The 24,048-nt window shown below is 50.9% G+C and overlaps 1 protein-coding gene across 4 annotated transcripts in view; it reads right to left on the bottom strand.

Annotated features, from left to right (window-relative positions):
- The window catches only part of rxrba (retinoid x receptor, beta a), a 126,937-nt gene extending 105,837 nt beyond the window's left edge, over window positions 1–21,100 (bottom strand). For 2 of the 4 annotated variants that reach the window (XM_072475248.1, XM_072475251.1), the window contains exon 1: window positions 20,195–21,099. In XM_072475248.1, the coding sequence (XP_072331349.1) occupies window positions 20,195–20,213 (19 nt within the window). In that variant the 5' untranslated portion in view covers window positions 20,214–21,099. Of the gene's footprint in view, window positions 1–20,194 lie in introns of all 4 variants that reach the window. The other 2 variants (XM_072475250.1, XM_072475249.1) reach the window with 2 other exon arrangements.
- Window positions 21,101–24,048: the final 2,948 nt, after the last annotated feature.

Raw genomic sequence — 24,048 nt, 5'->3', positions numbered from 1 at the left:
AAGAGAACCTAGAATTAAGAAGGAAGTTAGCAGCAAAGGACGGAGAGGTGGATGATGCCAGAGTGGGCACACCAGTCTTGTCTGGCGCACCTAAGCAGCTTCCAGACACAGTACGAAAAGGCCTATCAGGACACGCAACGTGCAGTCCTGGTAAGAGAGGAAACAGAGAAACAGGTAGAGGCATTGCAAAGGCAGTGTAGCGACCTGGAAGCAACATTAAGAGCACTCCATGCTACCACCACGGAGCACAGACAAAGCTCACTAGATCACTCAAAGTGCCAGAAGCAGATTGCAGACCTGCAGTCTTTACTTTCAGTTCAGAATGGGTTCCAGAGCACCTTTGGATCCCAGTTAGGTACAGAAGACGGCCCGGATTGGGAAGAATTAAATGAGACCGCGCATAGGTAAATTCAGGGAACATGTGCGCAAGGAAAGCCCCAGAAGAGAAAAGCACCCCAACCCTCCACAGAGCAGATAGTTCAGGCACCAATGAATCCAGTAACCACCCACCGCACAGTCACGTTGGGCGGAGATACAGAATTTCTTTATACCACCCCCTTAACCGTGACCCAATTACGGGACGCGCGTGAGAAAATCACACCATTCCTCCCCACCTCAGCCCCCACCACTTCTTTGCTAGACTAAAGCAGCAGGCGACCATGTACGGCCTGGACGAACGTGAGCACGAGAAGCTCACAGTTTTGAGTTTAGATCCTTCAGTCGTAGCAGCCCTACCCAACCCACAGAATGTAGGAGGAGGCACCCTTGCAGAAATGCACGCAGCGATCCTAGATGCGATCGGCTACAGCAGAGGTGACCCAGTAGAAGGCCTGAATAAGTGCAGGCAGAAAAAGACAGAACACCCCACAGCGTTTCTGGATGCCAGTGAATTCATTTCACAGCAGTTTTTGGTCATTTAAAACGCGCCCAGTATGGCCAAATGGACCCACACCCTTATCTCCCATGCCACAGAGGCAGGACAAAAAGCCTGTACGAATTATGACCCCTCAGAGGAAGCCCACAATGAGAAATGGGTTTTAAAAAGATTGTTCCGCGCCTGGGAGCAGTCTGTACAAAACAAACCCGCAGTTAGGGAACCCGAGGAACAGCAGGCAGAAGCAGACATCCAAGTGGTGAAAAAACACCAGAACCCCGCATGGGTGAACGAAGGCAGGAACAGCCCCCCACAAAAGCAACAGGAGTGTTACAACTGTGAACAGTCAGGACACTTTGCACGAGAATGCAATGCCCCACGAAAGCCACAGAGAGCCCAGCAGACAGGCACTCTGAATAAGAATAGGACAGAGCCTATACGTAGTGTGAGCACCCGTTCAGACCAGAAAGACCTGAACGGAATGGACTGACGGTGTTCGGGCCATTGTTAAAATGGCTAACTCCCGATTAGAATGGCCAAACCCCGATTTAAAATGGCGAACGGAAGAGGCTGATGGGAAAATCAGCCAATAGGACTCAAACAGGCAGCTGCAGGCAAAACTATGTATTCGCCTCTGGGGAGGCCAGATAGAATCGATACCTGCAGCCATCAACACAACACACCAGCCATCTGCATACTAATTAGCAATCCCCGGGAACAATATGCTGCAAATTAGACACACAAAGCCAACCCAGACTTTTCAGCGCCAGCAGGAGCTTACACAAAGAGAGGTGAATGACCACCTCGAAACCGCCCATCCATCAAGGAATCGCTCCAGCATTGGAGAAGATCGAACCAAGTGATTGGGACGAAGTCCAATCACTTGGAACCAGGTACAAGGTCCGCCCCGAGAGGCGGGAAGCCCCTGGGGACTATAAGAATAGGGGCCAAGTTCAAATCGACCCTTCTTCTCCTCTCCGCACCCTTCGAGACCCTTCTGCTGACCCTCTACAACAGCCGCAAGAAACAGTAAGTCTTACTCCAACGCTCGCTACGAGATAGGCACTCCTGATTATCGACCTGTACCAGCTTTGAATTCCACAGGCTCAGAACCCATACGAAAGGCCATTCGTTTCCCTGACCTGGTGGGCCATTTCCAAAGTTAAGTATTGGCCTGTTAGTTGTAGGAAGTAGCTTAGAAGTAGAATTAATGTATAAGTATTGACTGCTGTATATAATAAATGTGCGTTGATTTAACTCTTACTAAGCGGTGTGTTGGATTATTGATCATTACTCAGACTTGAACCATGTGGCGGTATCAGAAACATACCTGGCGACTCAAGAGCAAAGGTGATAGAACAAGAGCAATTAAACTAAGGCTAAAACGAGCAACATTTTGGCGACATCCTGACGGGACCCGATCTAGAAGTGGAAAACCACTCCGGGAGAACCCAAGAAATTTGAATTAGAAACCCAATTGGAAACAGAAAACCACAAGTGTTCAAGCAGTTCTGATCAATAGTCATAATTCGGAAGTGTGTGTATGCATGCGTAACTAACAGGGCTATAAGGTAAAACTGATCGATTTTTGTTGCGTCAAAACTGTCGGAAGTCTGTATTTTCGGAAAATAGCGAAAGCCATACCTGTATTTACAACACCGCCTTAGCCCCCTGTTCCAAATTTAGAAGAAGCAGTTGGATAGGAAAGATGGCCATGCAGGCAATGCAGCGCCTCATGAACCCTGAGGAATTTGCGGTCGTAGCGACCAGCAGCAGTAGAGTGGGACAGTGTCCCATGTGGGAGGAGGAAATCTGGAAATATCTCAAGGGCAAAGGATGGCCCCTGTGGAATGAGTTCTGCGATAATGAGGAATCAGGTCCCGGGTGTATAGGGCATACTTGGTGGGAGAACCTGAGCGAGATACACAAAAAGAGCTTGGGAAAAGCTCGCAAGCCGATGGCAATCGTGTCCTGTTTGGCACAATTGCGAGGCACAGAGGAGGTCGTCAAGACACTCCGCAAAGAAGTTGAGGGCATACATCGGATGAGTACGGTCGATGTAAGCGAAGTTGAAAAAGAGAATTTAGAATTAAGGAGGAAACTAGCAGCAAAGGATGGAGAGGTGGCTGACGCCAAACGGGCTCACCAGTCTTGTCTGGCGCATTTAAGCAGTTTCCAGTCGCAATATGAAAAGGCCTATCAGGACACGCAACGTGCAGTCCTGGTAAGAGAAGAGACAGAAAAACAGGTAAAAACAGTGTCGTGATCTCAAGGCAGCATTAAGAGCACTCCACGCTGCCACCACAGAACAAAGACAAAGCACCTTAGATCACACAAAGTGCCAGAAGCAGATTACAGAGCTGCAATCACTGCTTTCTGTTCAGAAAGGTTTTCAGGAAACCTTTGGGGAAAAGTTAGACCAGGAAGACGGCCCTGATTGGGAAGAGTTACACGAAACAGCGCAGAGATATGTTCAGAGAACATGTGCGCAGGGGAAGCCCCAAAAGAGAAAAGCGCCCCAAAAGAGAAAAGCACCCCAACCCCCCACACAGCAGATAGTTGCTCCAATGAACCCTGTAACCACCCACCGCACAGCCACATCAGACGATGTAGAATATCTATATTCCACCCTCTTAACAGTGACCCAATTACGGGACGCGTGCAAGAAGATCACACCGTTCCTCCCCACCTCAGACCCCCACCATTTCTTTGCCACAGTTAGACATCAGGCGAACATGTACGGCCTGGATGAGAGAGAGCATGTAAAGCTCATGGTTTTAAGTTTAGATCCGTCGGTAGCAGTAGCCCTTTCCGACCCACAGAATGTAGGAGGAGGCACCCTTGCAGAAATGCATACCGCGATCCTGGATATGATCGGGTATAACCGGGGCGATCCCGTAGATAGCCTCAATAAATGTAGGCAGAAGAAATCTGAGCACCCCACAGCGTTCGCTGGACGCCTGTGGATTCACTTCGCAGCAGTCTTTGGAGACGTAGACCGTGCCCATTTGTCCCCAGCCAATATGGCCAAATGGACCCCTTATCTCCCATGCCACATATGCATGACAGAGAGCCTGTACGAGTTATGATCCCTCAGAGGAGGCCCATAACGAGAAGTGGATAGTGAAAAGATTGTCCCGCATTTGGGAGCAATCTGTTCAGAGCAAACCCACCGTTAAAAATAGCGAGGAAAAGCAGGCCGCCGCAGACATGCAGGCAGTAAAAACAACACACCCGAACCCCGCATGGGTAAATGAGGGAAAGAACAGCCCCCCACCCAAGTCACTAGAGTGTTACAACTGCGGACAGTTGGGACACTTCGCGAAAGAGTGCAATGCCCCTAAAAAGCCACAGAGAGCCAAACAGACAGGCACTCTGATTAAGAAAAAGACAGTGCCCATCCATAGCGTTAGCGTCCGTTCGGATCAGACGGACTTATCCGGAACGGACTGACGGTGTACGGGCTCCCCCACAGTTGGGTCTGCGACACCCTTTGGGATAGGTCAGGACGACCCGTAGTTGCAGCGAAAATTCGGGGACAGCCTATCGAATTTCTCTGGGACACAGGAGGGTCCCCGCACCACCATAAATTCCTCCACCCTATTTCAAAAAGACACGTGGCCCACTACAGCCATAATCACCCTCAGCGGCTTTACAGGCCACTCGCAGCAGGGACACATCACAGCCCCTGTACCCATTCAAATCGGCACCATCACCAGAAAGCACCCCGTGGTTTTAGTTGACCTGCCCCACACAGCAGAACACATTCTGGGAATTGATTTCATGAATTCCCACAACTTATCATTTGATCCAGTCAACCAGTGTGTCTGGAAGATGGCGAAATCCGCAAGAGCCCCCGCAACGCTCAACATAGGCGAATATATGAACAAAATTAATGCCGTAGGCGAATTTTGGTTCAACCCGACCACACTTAGCACGGACAAGCAGGTTAGGGCAGTCCTGCAAAAGAACAGGGCAGCATTCGCGACCCACAAGCACGACTGTGGACGGATGACTGGGCAGAGGATACTGGAAGTCTGCAGAGGGATTTGGATAGGCGAAGTGAATGGGCTAGGGTCTGGCAGATGGAATACAATGTTGACAAATGTGAGGTTATCCATTTTGGTAGGAATAACAGCAAAAGGGATTATTATTTAAATGATAAAATATTAAAACATGCTGCTGTGCAGAGAGACCTGGGTGTGCTAGTGCATGAGTCGCAAAAAGTTGGTTTACAGGTGCAACAGGTGATTAAGAAGGCAAAGGAAGATGTAAGCCATTACATAGGAAATTGTCTTATCTGTGCGCAGAATAACCCCGACAGATATGCCAAAAAGGCCCAACTCAGCCACCCCCGTTAATGGCCCCTGGACTAACCTCCAAATTGATTTTATAGGTCCATTGCCCCCTTGCAGGAATGGCTATAAATATGTACTTGTGGTCATAGGCACATTTACAAAATGGGTGGAAGCATTCCCAGCCCGCACAAACACTGCAAAAACCACAGCCAAGATTCTAACCCACCACATCTTTACAAGATGGGGACTCCCCCGCAGCATTGAATCCAACCAAGGTTCCCATTTTACGGGACGTGTCATGCAGAAGGTCCTCACGATATTTGGCATCACCCAAAAATTCCACATAGCATACCACCCACAGTCGAGTGGTATCGTGGAGCGCATGAATCGGACCCTAAAAACCACCCTCAGAAAAATGGTCCAGCAGAGCACCACCACTTGGGACTCAGTCCTCCCTTTTGCGCTGATGTTTTTGCATAACACTGTCTACATCCACAGGTTACACCCCACACACTCTCTCAGGGGCTGTTTAGCACAGGGCTAAATCGCTGGCTTTGAAAGCAGACCAAGACAAGCCAGCAGCACGGTTCAATTCCCGTAACAGCCTCCCCGAACAGGTGCCGGAATGTGGCGACTAGGGGCTTTTCACAGTAACTTCATTGAAGCCTACTTGTGACAATAAGCGATTTTCATTTTCATTTCATGACCGGACGCCGCATGAAAGGCACAGAATACTTGTTAGGTTTAGACCTGACCAGCCCCGAAGTAACGGCCCTCACACACGAGAAAGCCGTGGAGCAATTAGTTGCAAATGTAAAAACGGCTCAGTTAGCAGCCGCAGTAAAATTGGGCACCAGAAAGAAACAGAGCATGGCTTGTTTCGACAAGACAGTGCATGCGACTGAGTATGATATCGGACAGCAAGTGATGCTTTCTGTATATAACCCCAGCACATTCCTGTCACCTAAATACTTGGGTCCGTATTCTATTGCGGATAAAGTAAGCCCTTCCGTTTACAAAATAAAGAACCCCAATGGTAAGACTGCCTGGTTTCATATAAGCCAGCTGAAGGTTTATGGAACACAGTCGAACCACGCACACCACGTCATGCTTGACGCAGCACACCACACCCTGTACCCCTACCAACCCCCACCACGTCCAGCCCAGCCACGGACTCGACCTCGATTCCACCCCCGAAATATACACTCCGCTCCGGAACGCCCACAGACTGCAGCAGCAGAGACAGCGACTGTGACTCGGACGATAGTCACAGCACGCCTCACTACTATCCCAATGCAACCGGACCCACACCCAGCGACTCCAACTACGATCCAAGTGATCCCTTCCTGGTCACTTTTCTGAACAAACCCTACCACCGACCACCAAACCACACTGACGACCCCGATTCTGTCCCCACACAACTAGACATCAATTATTGGCACCGTGACAACTCGGTCCGACTCGTCCGCAACAACGAGAGCAACCCCAATTCACACCATGCAGCCCTTTCAGCCCTAATCCACTCCAGAGTTTGGCACCCGGGAGAAGAGGACGACCTCGGGTCTGACTCCCAAACCGCCAACCCCTTTGCGACCCTGTTCGCAACCAAGAACTGAGGTGTCCAGATGATGTTTTAAAAGGAACCGCTTGGGAAAAGTGTTGTCCTTTCTGATGGAATCTGCAGAATGTTTTATGTTGTTTGTAAGTTTGTTACATGTTACGGGAGTGATATGGGGGGAGCAAAAAAGCGAGACAGGGGTCTAGTGAGGGGGGGGGGTGAAACAGGGTTGCTGCTGCACTGGCCGAAAGGGAATGGGACACAGACGAGGTGGCCGGGACGGAGGTGAGGGAGACGCGGACACGGGACTGGCCCAGAAAAGGAGATGGCTAGTCGGCTGGGGGGGGGGGGGGGTGAGAGCCCCTCCAAGGGGGGGGGGGGGGGGGGGGGGGTGAGAGCCCCTCCAATCCGGCTGATAACGTGGAACGTGAGGGGCCTGAATGGGCCGGTGAAGAGGGCTCGAGTGTTCGCGCACTTGAAGGGACTGAAGGTAGACGTGGCTATGCTCCAAGAGACACACCTGAAGGTGGCGGACCAGGTTAGGTTAAGAAGGGGATGGGTAGGACAGGTATTTCACTCGGGACTGGACGCGAAAAACAGAGGGGTGGCAATTCTGGTGGGAAAGCATGTGTCATTTGAGGCCAAGACTATCGTAGCGGACAATGGAGGGAGATACGTGATGGTGAGCGGTAGGTTGCAAGGGACGTGGGTGGTGTTGGTAAATGTATACGTCCCAAACTGGGATGATGCTGGATTTATGAAGCGCATGTTGGGGCGCATCCCGGGCCTGGAGGTAGGAGGACTGATAATGGGAGGGGACTTCAACACAGTCCTGGACCCAGCACTAGGCCGCTCCAGATCAAGGACGGGAAAGAGGCCGGCGGCGGTCAGGGTGCTCAGGGGGTTGATGGACCAGATGGGGGGAGTGGACCCATGGAGGTTCGCAAGACCGCAGGCCAGGGAATTTTCTTTCTTCTCCCACATGCACAAGGCATACTCCCGGATAGACTTCTTTGTGCTGGGCAGGGCGCTCATCCCGAGGGTGGAGGGGACGGAGTATTCGGCCATAGCCGTTTCGGACCATGCCCCGCACTGGGTGGAAGTGGGGCTGGGAGAGGAGAGGGACCAACGGCCGCTGTGGCGGTTGGATGTGGGACTGTTGGCAGATGAGGTGGTGTGTGGTAAGGTAAGGGGGTGTATTGAAAGGTACTTGGAGGCCAACGACAACAGGGAGGTGCGAGTGGGGGTGGTATGGGAGGCGTTGAAGGCGGTGATCAGGGGAGAGCTAATCTCCATCAGGGCTCATAGGGAGAAGACAGAGGGCATGGAAAGGGAGAGGTTAGTGGGGGAGATTTTGCGAGTGGACAGGAGATACGCAGAGGCCCCGGAGGAAAGATTACTTGGGGAAAGGCAACGGCTCCAGACGGAGTTTGACCTGCTGACCACGGGCAAGGCGGAGGCACAGTGGAGGAAGGCGCAGGGGGCGACTTCCGAGTACGGGGAAAAGGCCAGTCGGATGCTGGCACACCAGCTCCGTAAGAGGGCGGCAGAGAGGGAAATAGGGGGAGTCAAAGATGGTGGGGGAGCTATGGTCCAGAGTGCAACGGAAATAAATAAGGTATTTAAGGCCTTCTACGAAGAGCTGTACAGATCCCAGCCCCCAGGGGAGAAGAGGGGATGGGAAGATTCCTGGACCAACTGCGGTTCCCGAGGGTGGAGGACCAAGAGGTGGCTGGTTTGGGGGGGTACCAATCGGGTTGGAGGAGCTGTGTAAGGGTTTGGGGAGCATGCAGGCGGGGAAGGCGCCGGGGCCAGACGGGATCCCGGTGGAGTTCTATAGAAAGTATGCGGACCTGTTGGCCCCGTTACTAGTGAGGACTTTTAACGAGGCAAGAGAGGAGGGGTCCCTGCCCCCAACAATGTCGGAGGCGACAATTTCCCTGGTCCTGAAGCGAGACAAGGACCCACTGCAATGTGGATCGTACAGGCCGATTTCGCTCTTAAATGTGGACGCTATTGGCAAAAGTGCTGGCCACTAGGATTGAGGACTGTGTCCCGGGGGTGATACATAAGGACCAGATGGGATTTGTAAAGGGCAGGCAATTAAATACGAATGTGCGGCGGCTCTTAAACATGATAATGATGCCATCGGAGGCGGGAGAGGCGCAGATAGTGGCAGCCATGGACGCGGAAAAGGCCTTTGACCGAGTTGAGTGGGAGTACCTCTGGGAGGTGTTGCGTAGGTTTGGGTTCGGGGGAGGGTTTATTAGCTGGGTTAAGCTCCTTTACAGCGCCCCGGTGGCGAGTGTGGTGACGAACCGGCGGAGGTCAGAGTACTTTCAGCTGTACCGAGGAACGAGGCAGGGGTGCCCTTTGTCCCCCCTGTTGTTTGCATTGGCGATCGAACCCTTGGCCATATCACTGAGGGAGTCTAATAAATGGAGGGGGGTGGTCCGCGGGGGGGGGGGGGGGGGGGGGGGGGGGGGGGGGAAAGAGCATCGGGTGTCGCTACACGCGGACGACCTGCTGCTGTACGTGGCGGACCCAATAGAGGGGATGGTGGAGGTCATGCAGACTTTGAGGGAGTTTGGGGAGTTCTCGGGCTATAAGCTCAATGTAGGGAAGAGCAAGCTTTTTGTACTACAGGCAAGGGACCAAGCAAGAGGGATAGGGGACCTACCACTGAGGAGGGCAGAGGGGAGTTTTCGGTATCTAGGGATCCAGATAGCCAGGAGCTGGGGGGCCCTACACAAACTGAATCTGACGAGGTTGGTGGACCAAATGGAGGTGGACTTCAAAAGATGGGACATGTTGCCGCTCTCGTTAGCGGGTAGAGTGCAGTCAGTAAAAATGGTGGTCCTTCCGAGGTTTTTGTTTGTGTTCCAGTGCCTCCCCATCGTGATCACCAAAGGCTTTTTCAAGAGAGTAGGTAGGAGTATTATGGGGTTTGTGTGGGCGAACAAAACCCCGAGGGTAAGGCGAGGGTACTTGGAGCGCAGTAGGGACCGAGGAGGGCTGGCGCTGCCAAACCTAGGGAGCTACTACTGGGCAGCAAACGTGGCGATGATCCGTAAGTGGGTTATGGAGGGGGAGAGGGCGGCATGGAAGAGGATGAAGATGGCGTCCTGCAAAGGAACGAGCTTGGGGGCGCTGGTGACGGCGCCGTTGCCGTTCTCGCCATCAAAGTACACCGCGAGCCCGGTGGTGGCGGCAACGTTAAGGATCTGGGGCCAGTGGAGACGGCATAGGGGTGCAGTGGGAGCCTCAGTGTGGTCACCGATCAGGGGTAACCACCGGTTTGTCCCGGGGAAGATGGGCGGGGGGTTCCAGGGCTGGCACCGGGCTGGGATTAGAAGAATGGGGGACCTGTTCATCGACGGGACATGAGGAGATGTTTGAGCTACCCCCGGGAAATGCATTCAGATATATGCAGGTGAGGGCTGGATTATCAAAATTTTCTCACCCCGAATGTCTGGTCCAGTATGTGGACGACCTATTACTGCAGACAGACACCAAGGCAGAGCACATCGAGCTTCTGTCCAAACTCCTGGAACTCCTACAGGAAATTGTTGCAAAGGAAACCTCAAAAAGGCCCAGATTTTGGAAAACAAAGTGATATATTTGGGCACAATTATCACGCACGGTAAACACGAGATAGAGCACAAAAGAATTGACTCAATCGCCAAATTGCCCCTTCCCCAGAATGTTTCAGCCCTCCGGTCGTTTTTAGGACTGGTTGGCTACTGCCGAAACCACATTGACGGTTTCGCCAGCAAGGCAGCATCCCTCTCGGAACTCCTAAAGAAAGGAGTCCCTTGGGAATGGCTTCCGCAGCATACAGATGCTGTGGACTCATAGCACTCACAGCAGCTCCCGCACTACAAGTTCCAGACCCGCTTTCCCCCTATGCGATAGAGGTAAGAAGAACAGACCGCACCCTTTCGGCCGTGCTCCTCCAGGAACGGCACAAACAGTTAAGGCCCGTAGCTTACGCCTCCAGACTTTTAGATGCTGTGGAGCAGGGATTTTCGGCCTGTGAAAGGCACCTGCTCGCAGTTTTCCGGGCAGTTCAGTATTTTTCCTACATAACCGGACTAAACCCCATCACAATCCTCACAGAACACACCCCCACCCAACTTTTACTTGACGGACGACTCAAGGACGGTACAGTAAGTCAGATTAGAGCAGCTAAATGGACCCTTCTTTTGAAGGGACGGGACATCACTGTAAAAAGGACCAAGACCCACACTTTCTTAGCCGATAACCTTCAGTACCCAGGCACCCCCCACGAATGTGAAATCATCTCATCGCACCACAACACAGGCCCCTTTATTGCAAAAACACCCCCCAGAAAGATAGATAGTTCACCCCAGAGCCCCCAACCCACAGACACATGCGCACATTTACGAATGTATGTGGATGGTTCTTCCACAGTCTTAGAAGGGAAGCGCATTACAGGATGCGACATATACGTTGAGAACGCGTAAGGACGCGCCCTAGAAAAAATATCACTAAAGCTACCAGGACACTTAGGCGCGCAGGCAGCAGAACTAGCAGCCGTGGCGTACATTATGGATCACCCAGATTCCTTCCCCAGCCCAGCAGACATATACTCGGACAGCCTCTATGTCTGCAATAGCCTTACAGAATTCCTACCCCTGTGGAAAGCAAGAGGATTTGTTTCCGCAGACGGAAAACCCCTCCCTTCAGCCCCATTGCCCCGCCACATTTTAGAAAAAGCACAGAACAGGACATTCGGAATCGTTAAAGTTCGCAGTCACCACCATTCCTCCCCACCTGGAAATGTAAAAGCCGATGCACTGGCTAAAGCAGGTTCCATGCACGGATATTTTTGGACACCCCCCCAAAAGCGCCCCAGTGAATGATGTTCAGGTCTCGCAGACTAATATCGAGGATTTAGTGCAGGCCCAGAAGCAGGATAGCAATCTCAGGGAGATTTTGAAAGCAAAATATCCAGCACCGTACGATAGATTTAAAAATGCACTGACCACACATGACGGTGTGGTGTTAAAAGACACCCTTTATGTGGTTCCTGAAAAGGACAGGAATCAACTTATTTGTTTGTTCCATGACGGTCATGGACATCAGGGAATTGATCCCACTACAGCCCACCTCAGGCAGCTCTGTTGGTGGCCAAGTTTAAAAAAAGACGTAATGCACTACGTTGAGAATTGTCTTATCTGTGCCCGGACAGGTACGCAAAGAAAGCTCAACTTAGACACACCTGCCCCGTTAACGGCCCCTGGACTAACCTCCAGATTGATTTTATAGGACCATTGCCCCCTTGCAGGAATGGTTACAAATACGTATTAGTCGTCATAGACACTTTTACGAAATGGGTACATAGAACATAGAACATTACAGCGCAGAAAGGCATTCCCATCCAGAACGAACACGGCAAAGATCTTAACCCACCACATCTTTACGAGATGGGGACTCCCCCGCAGCATTGAATCCGACCAAGGTTCCCATTTTACGGGACGTGTCATGAAGAACGTCCTCACGATATTTGGCATTACCCAAAAATTCCACATCGCATACCACCCCCAGTCAAGTGGTATCGTGGAGCGCATGAATCGGACCCTAAAATCAACCCTCAGAAAAATGGTCCAACAAAACAGCACCACTTGGGATTCAGTCCTCCCTTTTGCGCTGATGCTTTTGAGAAATATTGTCTCAACTTCCACAGGTTACACCCCACACACTCTCATGACCGGACGCCCCATGAAAGGCACAGAATTTTTACTAGGATTGGACTTGACCAGCCCCGAAGTGACGGCCCTCACACACGAGAATGCAGTAAAGCAGTTAGTGGGAGAGTTAAAGCCGCAGTAAGATTAGGCACACGGAGAAAACCGAGCAAGGCCTGTTTTGACAAGACAGTGCATGCGACTGAGTTTGAGGTAGGACAGCAGGTCATGCTCTCAATTTACAACCCCAGGACATTCCTGTCACCGAAGGATTCGGGTCTGTACTCCATTGCGGACAAAGTAAGCCCCTCCGTCTACAAAATCTAGTACCCCAACGGAAAGACTGCATGGTTCCATGTTAACCAGCTTAAGGCATATGGCCCACAGTCCAACCACGCACACCACGTCATGCTCGACGCAACAGACCACACCCCGCCCACACCCAACGTATCCCTACCCTCCCCCAACACATCCACGGACTCGCCCTCGACTCCACCCCCGACCTCTAGACTCCGCCCCAGAACGCCCACAGACAGCAGCAGCAGCGACAGTGACTCAGACAATAGCCACAGCACGCCTCCCTACTATCCCCAGGCAACAGGACCCACACCCAGCGAATCTGACCACGATTCAAGTGATCCCTTCCTCATCACATTCCTCAACAAACCCCACCAAAGACCACCGCCCTACGATGACGATTCCGTCCCCACAGAACTTGACACCACCTTTTGGCACTGCGACAACTCATACAGGCTCGTCCGGAACGACGAGATGGACCCCAAATTGCACCATGCAGCCCTATCAGCCCTTATACATTCCAGTGTATGGCATCCGGGAGAAGATGACGACTTTGAGTCTGACTCCCAAAGCGAGAACTCCTTTGCGACCCTGTTCGCAACCGATAACGGAGGTGTCCAGATGATGTTTTAAAAAGGAACCGCTTGGGAGAAACGCTGTCCTTTCTGATGGAATCTGCAGCATGTTGTTTAATGTTGTTTGTTACTGTTAGTGTTAAATGTTGTTTGTAAGATTGGAAATTTTTTTCCACAGCCCCACGCCTTATTTGTCTGCAGAAACCTTTGAGAACTTGCCAGCACGCTCATCGGCTGAAACCGCTGAGAGCTTGCCAGACCCCCGTTCATAACTGCTCTTCTGGTTCGAAGGTAGAACCAATACAGCAACCTCCCACGATGACTACATTTCTTGCCCGTTCTTGCCGGTTGCTCAGGCAGTGGAGAAACGGCATTGGTCTCCGCCCTGCCTGAGGACCCCCCTTCTGGTCAGCTACGCTCGGGTAGAGCACACACGGCATTGATCACCGTCCTACCCGGGGATTCCATCCAATTCTTACCCGTCGCGGCCCATACGCACCTCATTTCGGCACGTTTGGTTCAAAAAGTTTTGTTTTGTTTTCAGGCGACCCTTAGGTTGCCAACCCTATGCTATTTATATCCTCAAACATTTGGATGATAAATCGCCCAGCCTGCGAGACGGCTCGCATTGTTTCAGTATTTTTCAGTGTGCCTTGTCCTGAATATTCGGTTTTTTTTTAAATGAGGGAGTCACACATGGTGACAAATTGTGAAGGGGAATTGGCACTGAAGGACAGACATACTAACGCATGAGATATTAACCAAGATAGTAACAGACACTATGCTTGATCCCACAGAACTCCAGAAGCTCCAGGAAAAGAGAGGCAACGGAAAAGAAGAGAAGAGAAAGAAGACAACAATGAAGGCGGCATGTGTTTTTTGTTATTGCAATTTGTATTCGGTTGCGCACGAACGCGAACCCCCTGACCCCCAACCCCCCCCCCCCCCCCAGCCGTTAATGATTCACTTCCCCATAGCACCCAGAGCCCAGTAACAGGCAACACCACACCATCATGGTGTGATAAGCTCATAACATGGTACTCCCTTTCCTACGTAGTCGAATCCCTATTAGTGTTGGCGATACTCTGCAGCATCGTGCAGACTATCCGCATGAGGAAATGGCGAAGGAGAGCCTACCGCGCTCGCACCCTGGTATACAGAATAAGATCCCCTATGTTCAGTTACCCCAGGACCCCGAACACCTCGATCTATAATAAAGGACATCCGTTTGCGTTCTTCTGTAAATAAAGAAATGGAAATATTGTACACTCCTGTGCTTGACTGCCAAGCCAGGAAAAATGTAAATGCTGCTATTATTTTGTATTGTTTAGGAAGTTAGTATGACGGAATGTTTAGTGAGTCTAGTTTATTGAGGACAGTTAGAGGTACCGTTTTTTTGTTTTGTAATGCATGTCTCTATTTTGACATAGCGCCAGTTAGAATGTTCGTTAAAATTTTTCTTGCATAGTTATGGTCAGTGTAGAGGCCATAGAAGAGTGCTCGGCGGGTCAGGGAATGAAGACAACGCAGTTATGTGATCCTTCATGCTTCGCGTTAGGATCACAAGGAGGGAGTGTAGACACCTAAGTTGGCCACTTCCCGACTTAAAATGGAGAACCGCAAAGGCCGAAGGGAAATTCAGTAAACCAGGCAAAGACTAGCAAGTGCAGAAATCATGTATATTGAAACCTGTAAGGAACCAGACAGCACTGAATGCAGCAGCCATCTACATAGTAATGTGCGATTCCAAGGCACAATGGCAACAGTGAAGGTAAACAAAGCCAAGCCAGACCCCTCGGCGCCAGCAGGAGCCAAGGCAAAGGAAGGTCAACGGACACTTAGGGACCGCCCAGCGATCAGGGAGCCGCTCCAGCATTGGAGAAATCGATCCAAGTGATCGGAAAGTAGTCCAATCACTTGGAACCATGTACGGGGTCCGCCCCGAAGGGCGGGAAGCCCCTGGGGACTATAAAGTAAAGCCCCCAAGTTCAAATCGTCCTTCTTTGGCAGGGTCACTCAGCAACTTGAACCAACCCTTGACAGTGACCTGCCTCGCTGCCTCCAACCAAGTAAGTCTCAAGTCAATGCTCGCTACGAGATAGGCGCTCCTAGCTACCAGCCCATACCAGCTTTGAATCCTGCAGACTCAAGACCTGAACGAAAGGCCATTTGTTCCCCTGACCTGGTGGACAAGTCCGGAGCTAAGTATTGGCCTTTTAGTGATAGGAATAGCCTAAAAAGTAGAGTTTATGCATGAGTAGTGATTTACTGTGTACAATAAATGTGTTTTGATTTGAATCTTACTAATTTGTGTGTTGAGTTATTGCTCAGTCCTTGAACTTGAACCTCGTGGCGGTATCATAAAGATACCTGGCGACTCTAGAGCAAAGGTTCAACAAACAGAGCAAATTACGAATTAAGAGCCAACCAAAAGTTAGCAACAACCCACATCAACGTTACAACCAAGAAAGCACAACAGCGCCTATACTTCCTCAGGAAACTAAGGAAATTCGGCATGGCCACACTAACTGGGACCAATTTTTACAGATGCACCATCGGAAGCATCCTATCTGGCTGCATCACAGCCTGATATGGTAACCGCTCAGCGCAAGACCGTAAGAAACTACACAGATTTGTGAACACATCCCAGCCCATCAGGCAAACCCGTCTCCCATTCATTGACTCTGTCTACTCCTCCCGCTGCCTCAGGAAAGCGGGCAGCATAATCAAAGACCCCTCCCACCCGGGTTATTCTTTTTTCCAACTTCTTCCATCGGGCAGGAGATACAGACGTCTGAGAACACGCACTGACAGGTTCAAAAGCAGCTTCTTCCCCGCTGTTACCAGACTCCCGACTGACCCTCTTCTCGACTGAACTGATCTCTTCACACATCTTCTCTACTGAGTAGTACTACACTCCGTATACTTCATCCGATGCCTGTGCCTATGTATTTGCATTGTGTATTTATCGCATGTCCTACGTTTTTTCATGTATAGAATGATCTGTCTAGACTGTACGCAGAACAATACTTTTCACTGTACCTCGGTACACGTGACAATAAATCAAATTCAAATCACCCTGATCGACCCTCGCTGTTACTGCAAAGATCTCCAGCAAATTAGTTAAACAGAATTTGCCTTTAATATACCTTTCTGACTGTCCTTAATCCACCTTGCCCAAGCAACTGTTCACGTGCAGAATCGGCTTCTTCCATCTTCTTATAAACCTGGCCAGGGTGCTGTGGGTTTTACAGTGAGACAGTTACTTTCTCAACGGGGTTCGGTTTGATTTGGTGTGCAGGGAATGTAAATTAAGACAATTCAAATCCAACAGGGAAGCCTTTCGCTAGAGAATGGCGAGAATGTGGATGACGCTACCTCAAGGCATATTTTCGGGGGGCAAAGTGCACAAATGCTTTTCAGAGGAAGCTCGTGAACACACAAGGGAGAAAGGACGAGAGGGGCATTCTGATAAGGTGGGCCGAGGAGGGTTGGAGCACAAACATCAGCAGGGACCGGTTGGGCCCAGCGGCCTGTTTCCGTGCTGTAAATTCAGTGTAAAAGCCAGTCCTGGGTCATTGAGGTTACTGGATAAGGTGTCAAACTGGCAGAATTCCTTGGGCAGGGAGGAAGAGAAGTCACAAGGTCTTTCATCGTGTCAGGTTATTGCTTAGCGTTGAAACACCAGACATCCACAAATCTTGCAGATGCAAAGAAGTTCTTGACACCAGAGCTATTCAATATGCTAGTCAGGTACGAGAAGATGGCAAAGTCCTCCTGAGTGCCACAATTTGGCCCTGCACTTGATCAGGCTGAATGACCAAACTAATTAAAAGCATATTTTGGTATGTGCGAAAGTGACCCTTTGATCTGAACGACTAGAATCTTTCACAGAGAAGCAAAGTGTGACTGACTTTCTGGAGCTTTTTTTATCCTCAATCTGCTGTCGACTGCTTATTTTGTACATCACAGAGAACGGGACTGGCCCCAAGTCGCAATCTTTGTCAAAAGATTTTGGAAAGGTTAAGGATTTATTTTATTTTTGAACTGACAGTCTTTGGTGTTAATTATTCGGTGCAATAAATTTGAAACCTGAAAAATAACCCCAGCACCACATTGCTTCTGCACACCCAGGTGGACAGCACCGCATTGCAGGCAGCTTAGGCACTGTCAGTGCAAACTATCATGGCCAAGAATTACGAGCTCACCCTCTTGCGCACTGCATTCATTTTCAGCATGCTCAAGAGTAGTCAAAAGTGGCGCGCACATGAGTATGGAAACGGCAGGTAGAATTACAGGTGGGAGACAGCCCCGAATTGGAAGCCCAATTCCCCAAGCCCCCTCTTTAGAAAGCATCCAGAAGTGACATTCAAGCAGGGCCAGCTCAGTAACCTGTCTTTGCTCACCTCAGGGACAGGCGCAGTCGCACTGTGGAGAAACCGCGGCAATGTGGGGACTACGGGAGGGGATTAAGTTACAGCACCAGTGGATGGTTCACACGGTGTGCAGTGATGTCCCTAACCTGCCCAATTCAGGGGAAAGTCTCAGCCGTGCCACTACTCACTGTGTGCAACATGGGCTGCGTGCACATGTAGTCATGCCTGGTCCTTGCGTGGCAAGTGAGGAGAGACAGGACCTTTACTGAGTTGCACAGCACAGGTTTCGGCCCAACGGGTTGTCTCTATCGGCCAAAAGAAAGGCATATCCAGCCCAATCCTGTTCCCCAGTTCTTGATGCACAGCCCTGGGGGCCATGGGCACCTCGAACATATATCAGGAGATGGCCACTCGGCCCCTTGAGCCTGCTCCACCATTCGATAAGTCCATGGCTGATCGGAGTGTAACCTCAACCCCACATCCCTGCTGACCGCCTGAAAACCTTTCATCCCCCTAATCTTTCACCCCCCTTGTTAATCAAGAATCTATCTAGTTCTGCCTTAAACATATTCAAAGGCTCTGCTTCCGCTGCCATTGGAGGAAGAGAGTTGCAGAGACTCACAACTCAGCGAAAAAAAATTCTCCTCATTTGGTCTTATTTGTTGCTGACATCATTGCGACTTTCCATTCATAAATATATTACCAGGAGAATTCCATAAGAATTACCTGCACTCAACAAGAACATATGACCACATGAATTCTGAGGAGTAGGTAATTGGCCCCTCGAACCTGCTCCGCCACTTAATATCATGGCTGATCTGATTGAAACTGTCGTCTTGAGGACGAGTGCCAAAGACGCGGAGAGAAAAAATTCTCCTCGTCTCCATCTTAAATGGGCGACCCCTTGTTTTTAAACAATGATCCCAAGGTCTTGATTCTCCGACAAGAAGAAACATCCTCTCCACATCCACCCTGTCAATACCCCTCAGGATCTGAAAGGTTTTGGTGAAGTCACCTCTTACTCTTCGAAACTCCAGTGGATACTAAACGTAACCTCTCCAACCTTTCCACATGAGACAACCCGTCCATTCCTGGTATCAGTCCCTCCTTAAATAAGGAGACCAGTGCTGTACACATACAATAATCCAGATGTGGTCTCAACAATGCCCGGTACAACTGAACCATAACCTCCTTACTTTCGTAATTGTTCACAATACTTTCTCTCACAATAAACGATAACATTCACTCACGCACTAGAACGCCTAGATCCCTCTGCACTTCAACATTCTGCAGTCGTTCTCCATTTAAGTAATGCTCCGCTTTTTTATTCTACCTGCCAGTGAATAACTTCAAATGTTATCACATTATATTCCATCTCAGATTTTGCCCACTCATTCAGCCTTCCAACAACCTTCTTATTTCCTCTTCACAAAATACTTTACAACCTATCTTTATGTCATCTGTGAATCTAGCTGTCATGGCCTTCGTTCCCCCATCTAAGCCGTTGATGTAAATTGTAAAAAGTTGAGGCCACAGCACAGACCCTGGCGGGACTCCACTTGTCACTCCTGCCGATCAGAAAAAGACCTATTCATGCATACTCTCGGCTTTCTGCCAGCCAATCTTCGGTCTATGCTAATATGTTACCTCTGCACCATGAGCTTTTATTTCCCGCAATAACCTTTGATGTGGCATCTTGTCAAATGCCTTCTGGAAATCCAAGTACAACATATTGAGTGCAACTCGGACAGCTTTTGAAAATGTGGCAAGGCTTATTCCCTCTACCCACCATTCAGGCAATGAGTTCCCGATCCCAACTACCATTGGGGGAAAATGTTCTCCTCAACTGCCCGCTAAAGTTTAAGGAATTACTTTAATTCTAAGCTGCCGTCTCCCCCAGGAAACCTGTCCTTCCAATGGGACACAAAATATTTATATTTAGCATGGCCACTCCACCTAACCTGCACATATTTGGACTGTGGGAAGAAACCCACAGAGACACAGGGAGAACTTGCAAATGCCACACAGTAACCCGAGTCGGAATCAAACCCAGGTCCCTGGCGCACCTTGCATCCTGGCTCCTGTCCCTCAAACAACATCACAAAAGCAGGATTACCTGGTTGCAGTCACAAGGCTTTGGGTGAGCTTGGTGTGCGCACGTTGCTCACCGCAATTCATGTACAAACAGCGACCCGGGCTCCGAAAGTACTTCAGTTGTAAAGCACTTTGGAAGGTCGTGAAAGGTGGAAGGAGTCAGGGAGGTGATTGAGAGAGCAACATGCAGTATGCACCATTGTGTGTGCACTTTCAGCTGCCCATCCCGATGGCTAGCCAGTCTGTCAGTGTGATTGCAGTGGCGACGGGGTTGTCAGATGTGGAACACACTCACGCACACATACACACCCAGCGGTATGGTTTGCTGGTGACCTGACTGAAAACAAAATGCCCCACGTTGTTGCCCACTCATTTACCCCAGTCCCAAGATCCTGTGTGCATGCTGCTTACCTCTGCTGTTCTCGCACATTCTGTCCACAACTGCAGAAATCTCCGCATGCAGGCGCAGCGCGCCAGCGATTTCAAGATGAAAAGGGCAGCGAACCCTTCCTCCTCATCCTCCTCGAGCCCCAGCTCCCTCTGCCCATCGGTGTCAGTTCCCACCCCCCCTCACCCAACCCCTCCTTTACCTCGGTCTTGCTTGCCAATCCCCTTCCGCCCCAACACTATTTCCGTGTTGGTTCCAATACCTCGATCCACTGCCAGCCCATTCACCCCTCCATCAAGCGCGCCACTCCAGGGAGCAGATTGACTTCAGGATCTCACAATTGCAATAATGCCTCTCTGTCCCTCTCAACCCTGTGAGACGTCAGCCTCTTCCCCCTTTGAATCTGCTGGTCTTTCTGCCCGTTTCTCTGGCCCCCTCCCCGAGATCAGTCTTTTCTCTCGATCAATTCCTCAATTTCTCTCTCTCCCTCCCAGGCTGGTTCACCTTCTCTCACTCCCTCACGTCTCCCCCCTGCCTCCCAGACCAGCTGTCAACGTTGTCCCCCTTGAGATTGGTGTCCCTCTCCCTCCCCAAGATGTTCCTCTCTCTTTCCCTTATACAAAGGTCTTCTTCACTTCTTCCACCACTACGCCTCCTCCCCACCGGGTCCCTCTGTCGCCTCGTTGGGTGGGGGGAGGGAGGAATCAGTCTCTCTGTACTCCCTCCCCAAGATCACTCACTCTCTCCCTCCCTCCCTTAGGATCTATCTCTCTTTCTCTTCCCACCTACCCTTTTCCTCTCCTAGTCCAGGATCTTTCTCTCTTACTCCCTTTATCTCTCCCCTGCACCCAAGATCAATATCTTTCCCTCTCCCACTGTCCTTCACTCTCTTTTCCCCCCTCTTCTCTCTCCTTCCCTTTCTTTTCACTCCCCCTCTTCTCTCTCCTTCCCCCTCCCTCTATCTCAGGGACCTCTCCCCTCCCCCGGCCCTGTTGATGGGGATTTGCTCCGTCTCTCTCGCCCTGTGCTCAGTCTGACCCCCGCCTCGCTCACCAGCCAACACACTGGGCAGCCTGTCCCAGACCCCCCTGACCCGGCCTCTGTAACGGACACTAGGCCCCGATCTCCGGCCTCGGCTGCTTCGCCCTGCCGGAGCCCCCGCCCCCCTCGGCTGCTGGGCCGTCCTTTCGACTGGCTGGGGATGCGCAGGCGCGCGGCGAGGACTCCGGTTCGCTGAACCGGGGGAAGGGGCGGGGCCTCCGCTATGCCGAGGCGGGGTCAGGGAGATGGGGGCGTGGTCAGGGGGTGGGGGGGGTGGCCTGGAGGTTGGGGGGCGCGGCCTGCAGTTTGGAGGATGAGTCTGAAGTTAAGGGGCGTGGTTTGGAACTGGGTGCGCGCGGCACGAGTCTGTGGGCGTGGCTTGGTGTGTGGGCGTGACCACCTCACCAATTGGGTGGGGCAAGTCTGATGGGCGGGGCCAACTCAGCATGTGGACTGGGTTTGGTTTGTGGGCGGGCCTGACCTGACCTGTGCCTTTATTGTCACAAGTAGGCTTACATTAACACTGCAATGAAGTTACTGTGAAAAGCCCCTAGTCGCCACATTCGGGTCACAGAGGGAGAATTCAGAATGTCCAAATTACCTAACAGCACGTCTTTCGGGACTTGTGGGAGGAAACCGGAGCACCCGGAGAAACCCACACAGACACAGGGAGAACGTGCAGACTCTGCACAGACAGTGACCCGAGCCGGGAATTGAACCTGGGACCCTGGCGCTGTGAAGCCACTGCGCTACTGTGCTGCCCTGCCACCTGGGTGAGGAGGTGCTTCTATTTATTTATTTCCCATCCCTAGTTGCCCGTGAAAGGTGATGGTCTCCAACTGCTGCAGTCTATATGGTGTAGGTACACCCTCAGTGCAGTTAGGGTGTTACAGGATTTTGACCCAACGACAGTGAAGGAACGGTGATATATTTCCGAGTCAGGAGGATGAGTGATTTAGAATCCATAGAACCCCTACAGGGCAGAAGGAGGCAATTCGGCGGGTCCGAAAGAAAACCCTCTTTAGGCCCCCGCCCTGCAACCCCGTAACGCTACCAAGCCTACACAGCTTTGGACACAAAGACAATTCAGAATGGTAAACCCACCAGCACCTGGACAGTGGGAGGAAACCGAAGCACCCAGAGGAACCCATGCAGACACGGGAAGAATGTACAAACTCCACACAGTCACCCAAGGTCAGAATCAAACCTAGGTCCCTGGTGCTGTGAGGCAGCAGTGCTAACCATTGTTCCGCTGTGCTGCCCAGGAGTGGAACGTTCAGGTGGCCTTTGGATGGTGCTGCCGAAGGAGTCTTGGTGAGTTCCTGCAGTGCATCTTGTAGATGGTACACACGGCTGCTATTGTGCGTCGGTGTTTGAGGGAGTGAATGTTTGTGGAAGGGATGCCAATCAAGCGGCGCTGCTTTGTCCTGGATGGTGTTGAGCTTCTTGAGTGTTGATGGAGCTGCACTCATCCAGGCGAGTGGGGAGTATTCCATCACACTCCTGACTTGTGTCTTGTAGGTGGTGGACAGGCTTTGGGGAGTCAGGAAGTGAGTTATTCACCACAGGATTCCTAGCCTGCTAGGCTTGGAGGGGAACCTCCAGTTGGTGGTGTTCCCAGATATTTGCTGTCCTTGTCCTTCTAGATGGCACTGTTTGGAAGGTGCTGCCTACAGAGCCTTGGTGAGTTTCTGCAGTGGAATATTAAATGGAAAACACGCCTGACGCTGAGCCTCGGTGGTGGAGGAAGTGAATGTTCAAGGTTAGAAGCAGTTCAGAGAATGTTTACTAATTCCAGGAATGGGAGATTAGGATTGTATCCACTGGAGTTCAGAAGAACTGGAGGCCTGTGACCAGCTGTGTGCCTCAGAGATCGGTGCTGGGTCCACTGTTATTTGTTATATATATTAATGATTTGCATGAGAATGTAGGAGGCATGTTTAGTAAGTTTGCAGATGACACCAAGATTGGTGGCATAGTGGATAGTAAAGAAGGTTATATAAAATTGCAACAGGATCTTGACCAATTAGGCCAGTGGGCCGATGAATGGCAAATGGAGTTTAATTTGGATAAATGTGAGGGGATACATTTTGGTAGATCAAATCAGGGCAGGACCTACTCAGTTAATAGTAGGGAGTTGGGGAGAGTTACAGAGCAAAGAGATCTAGGGGTACAAGTTCATAGCTCCTTGAAGTTGGAGTCGCAAGTGGACAGGGTGGTGAAGAAGGCATTCAGCATGCTAGGTTTTATTGGTCAGAATATTGAAGACAGGAGTTGGGATGTCTTGTTGAAGTTGTACCAGACATAAGACCAAGAGGGGTGGCCGGGGAGAGGGGGGAGGGGGGAAGTTGGGGCGGGGGGGAAGAAGGGGAAAGGGGGGTAGTTTTCTGCAACGTGGCAGGGGGTGAGAGGTGACATGGTCAAGGGCAGAGAACCACAAAAAAAAAATGTGATCACTGGGGACGAACATGAAACGGTCACCTTATGCACGGCTTGTGGTGGGTCGACCTCCAGCATCATAAAGATATTGACCCACCCGGGTGCACCGGATATTCAGTCTTTTGCTTCCTTAGTGGCCATTGTGGGGAACCACTTTCACCCTAAACCTCCAATAATTGTTCGCTGGCTCCAGTTTCACACCGCCACCCAGGCCCAGGACGAATCGATGAGCGACTTCTTGGCTCAGTTAGGCAAGCTGGCTGAAACCTGTGAGTTTGGCGCTTTATCAAATAAACCCGAAGAGACCATTTTGTCTGTGGCCCCCACGGCATGGCAACGCAATACAAAGTTCTGGCAGAAACCCACCTGATTCTGCAGCGAGCAGTCGAGAGAGCCA

Source organism: Scyliorhinus torazame, chromosome 14 (genome assembly GCF_047496885.1).
Source record: "Scyliorhinus torazame isolate Kashiwa2021f chromosome 14, sScyTor2.1, whole genome shotgun sequence".
Lineage (NCBI taxonomy): Eukaryota > Metazoa > Chordata > Chondrichthyes > Carcharhiniformes > Scyliorhinidae > Scyliorhinus > Scyliorhinus torazame.
The sequence above is the reverse complement of the archived record's forward strand: the minus strand, read 5'-3'. Positions and strand labels throughout refer to the sequence as shown.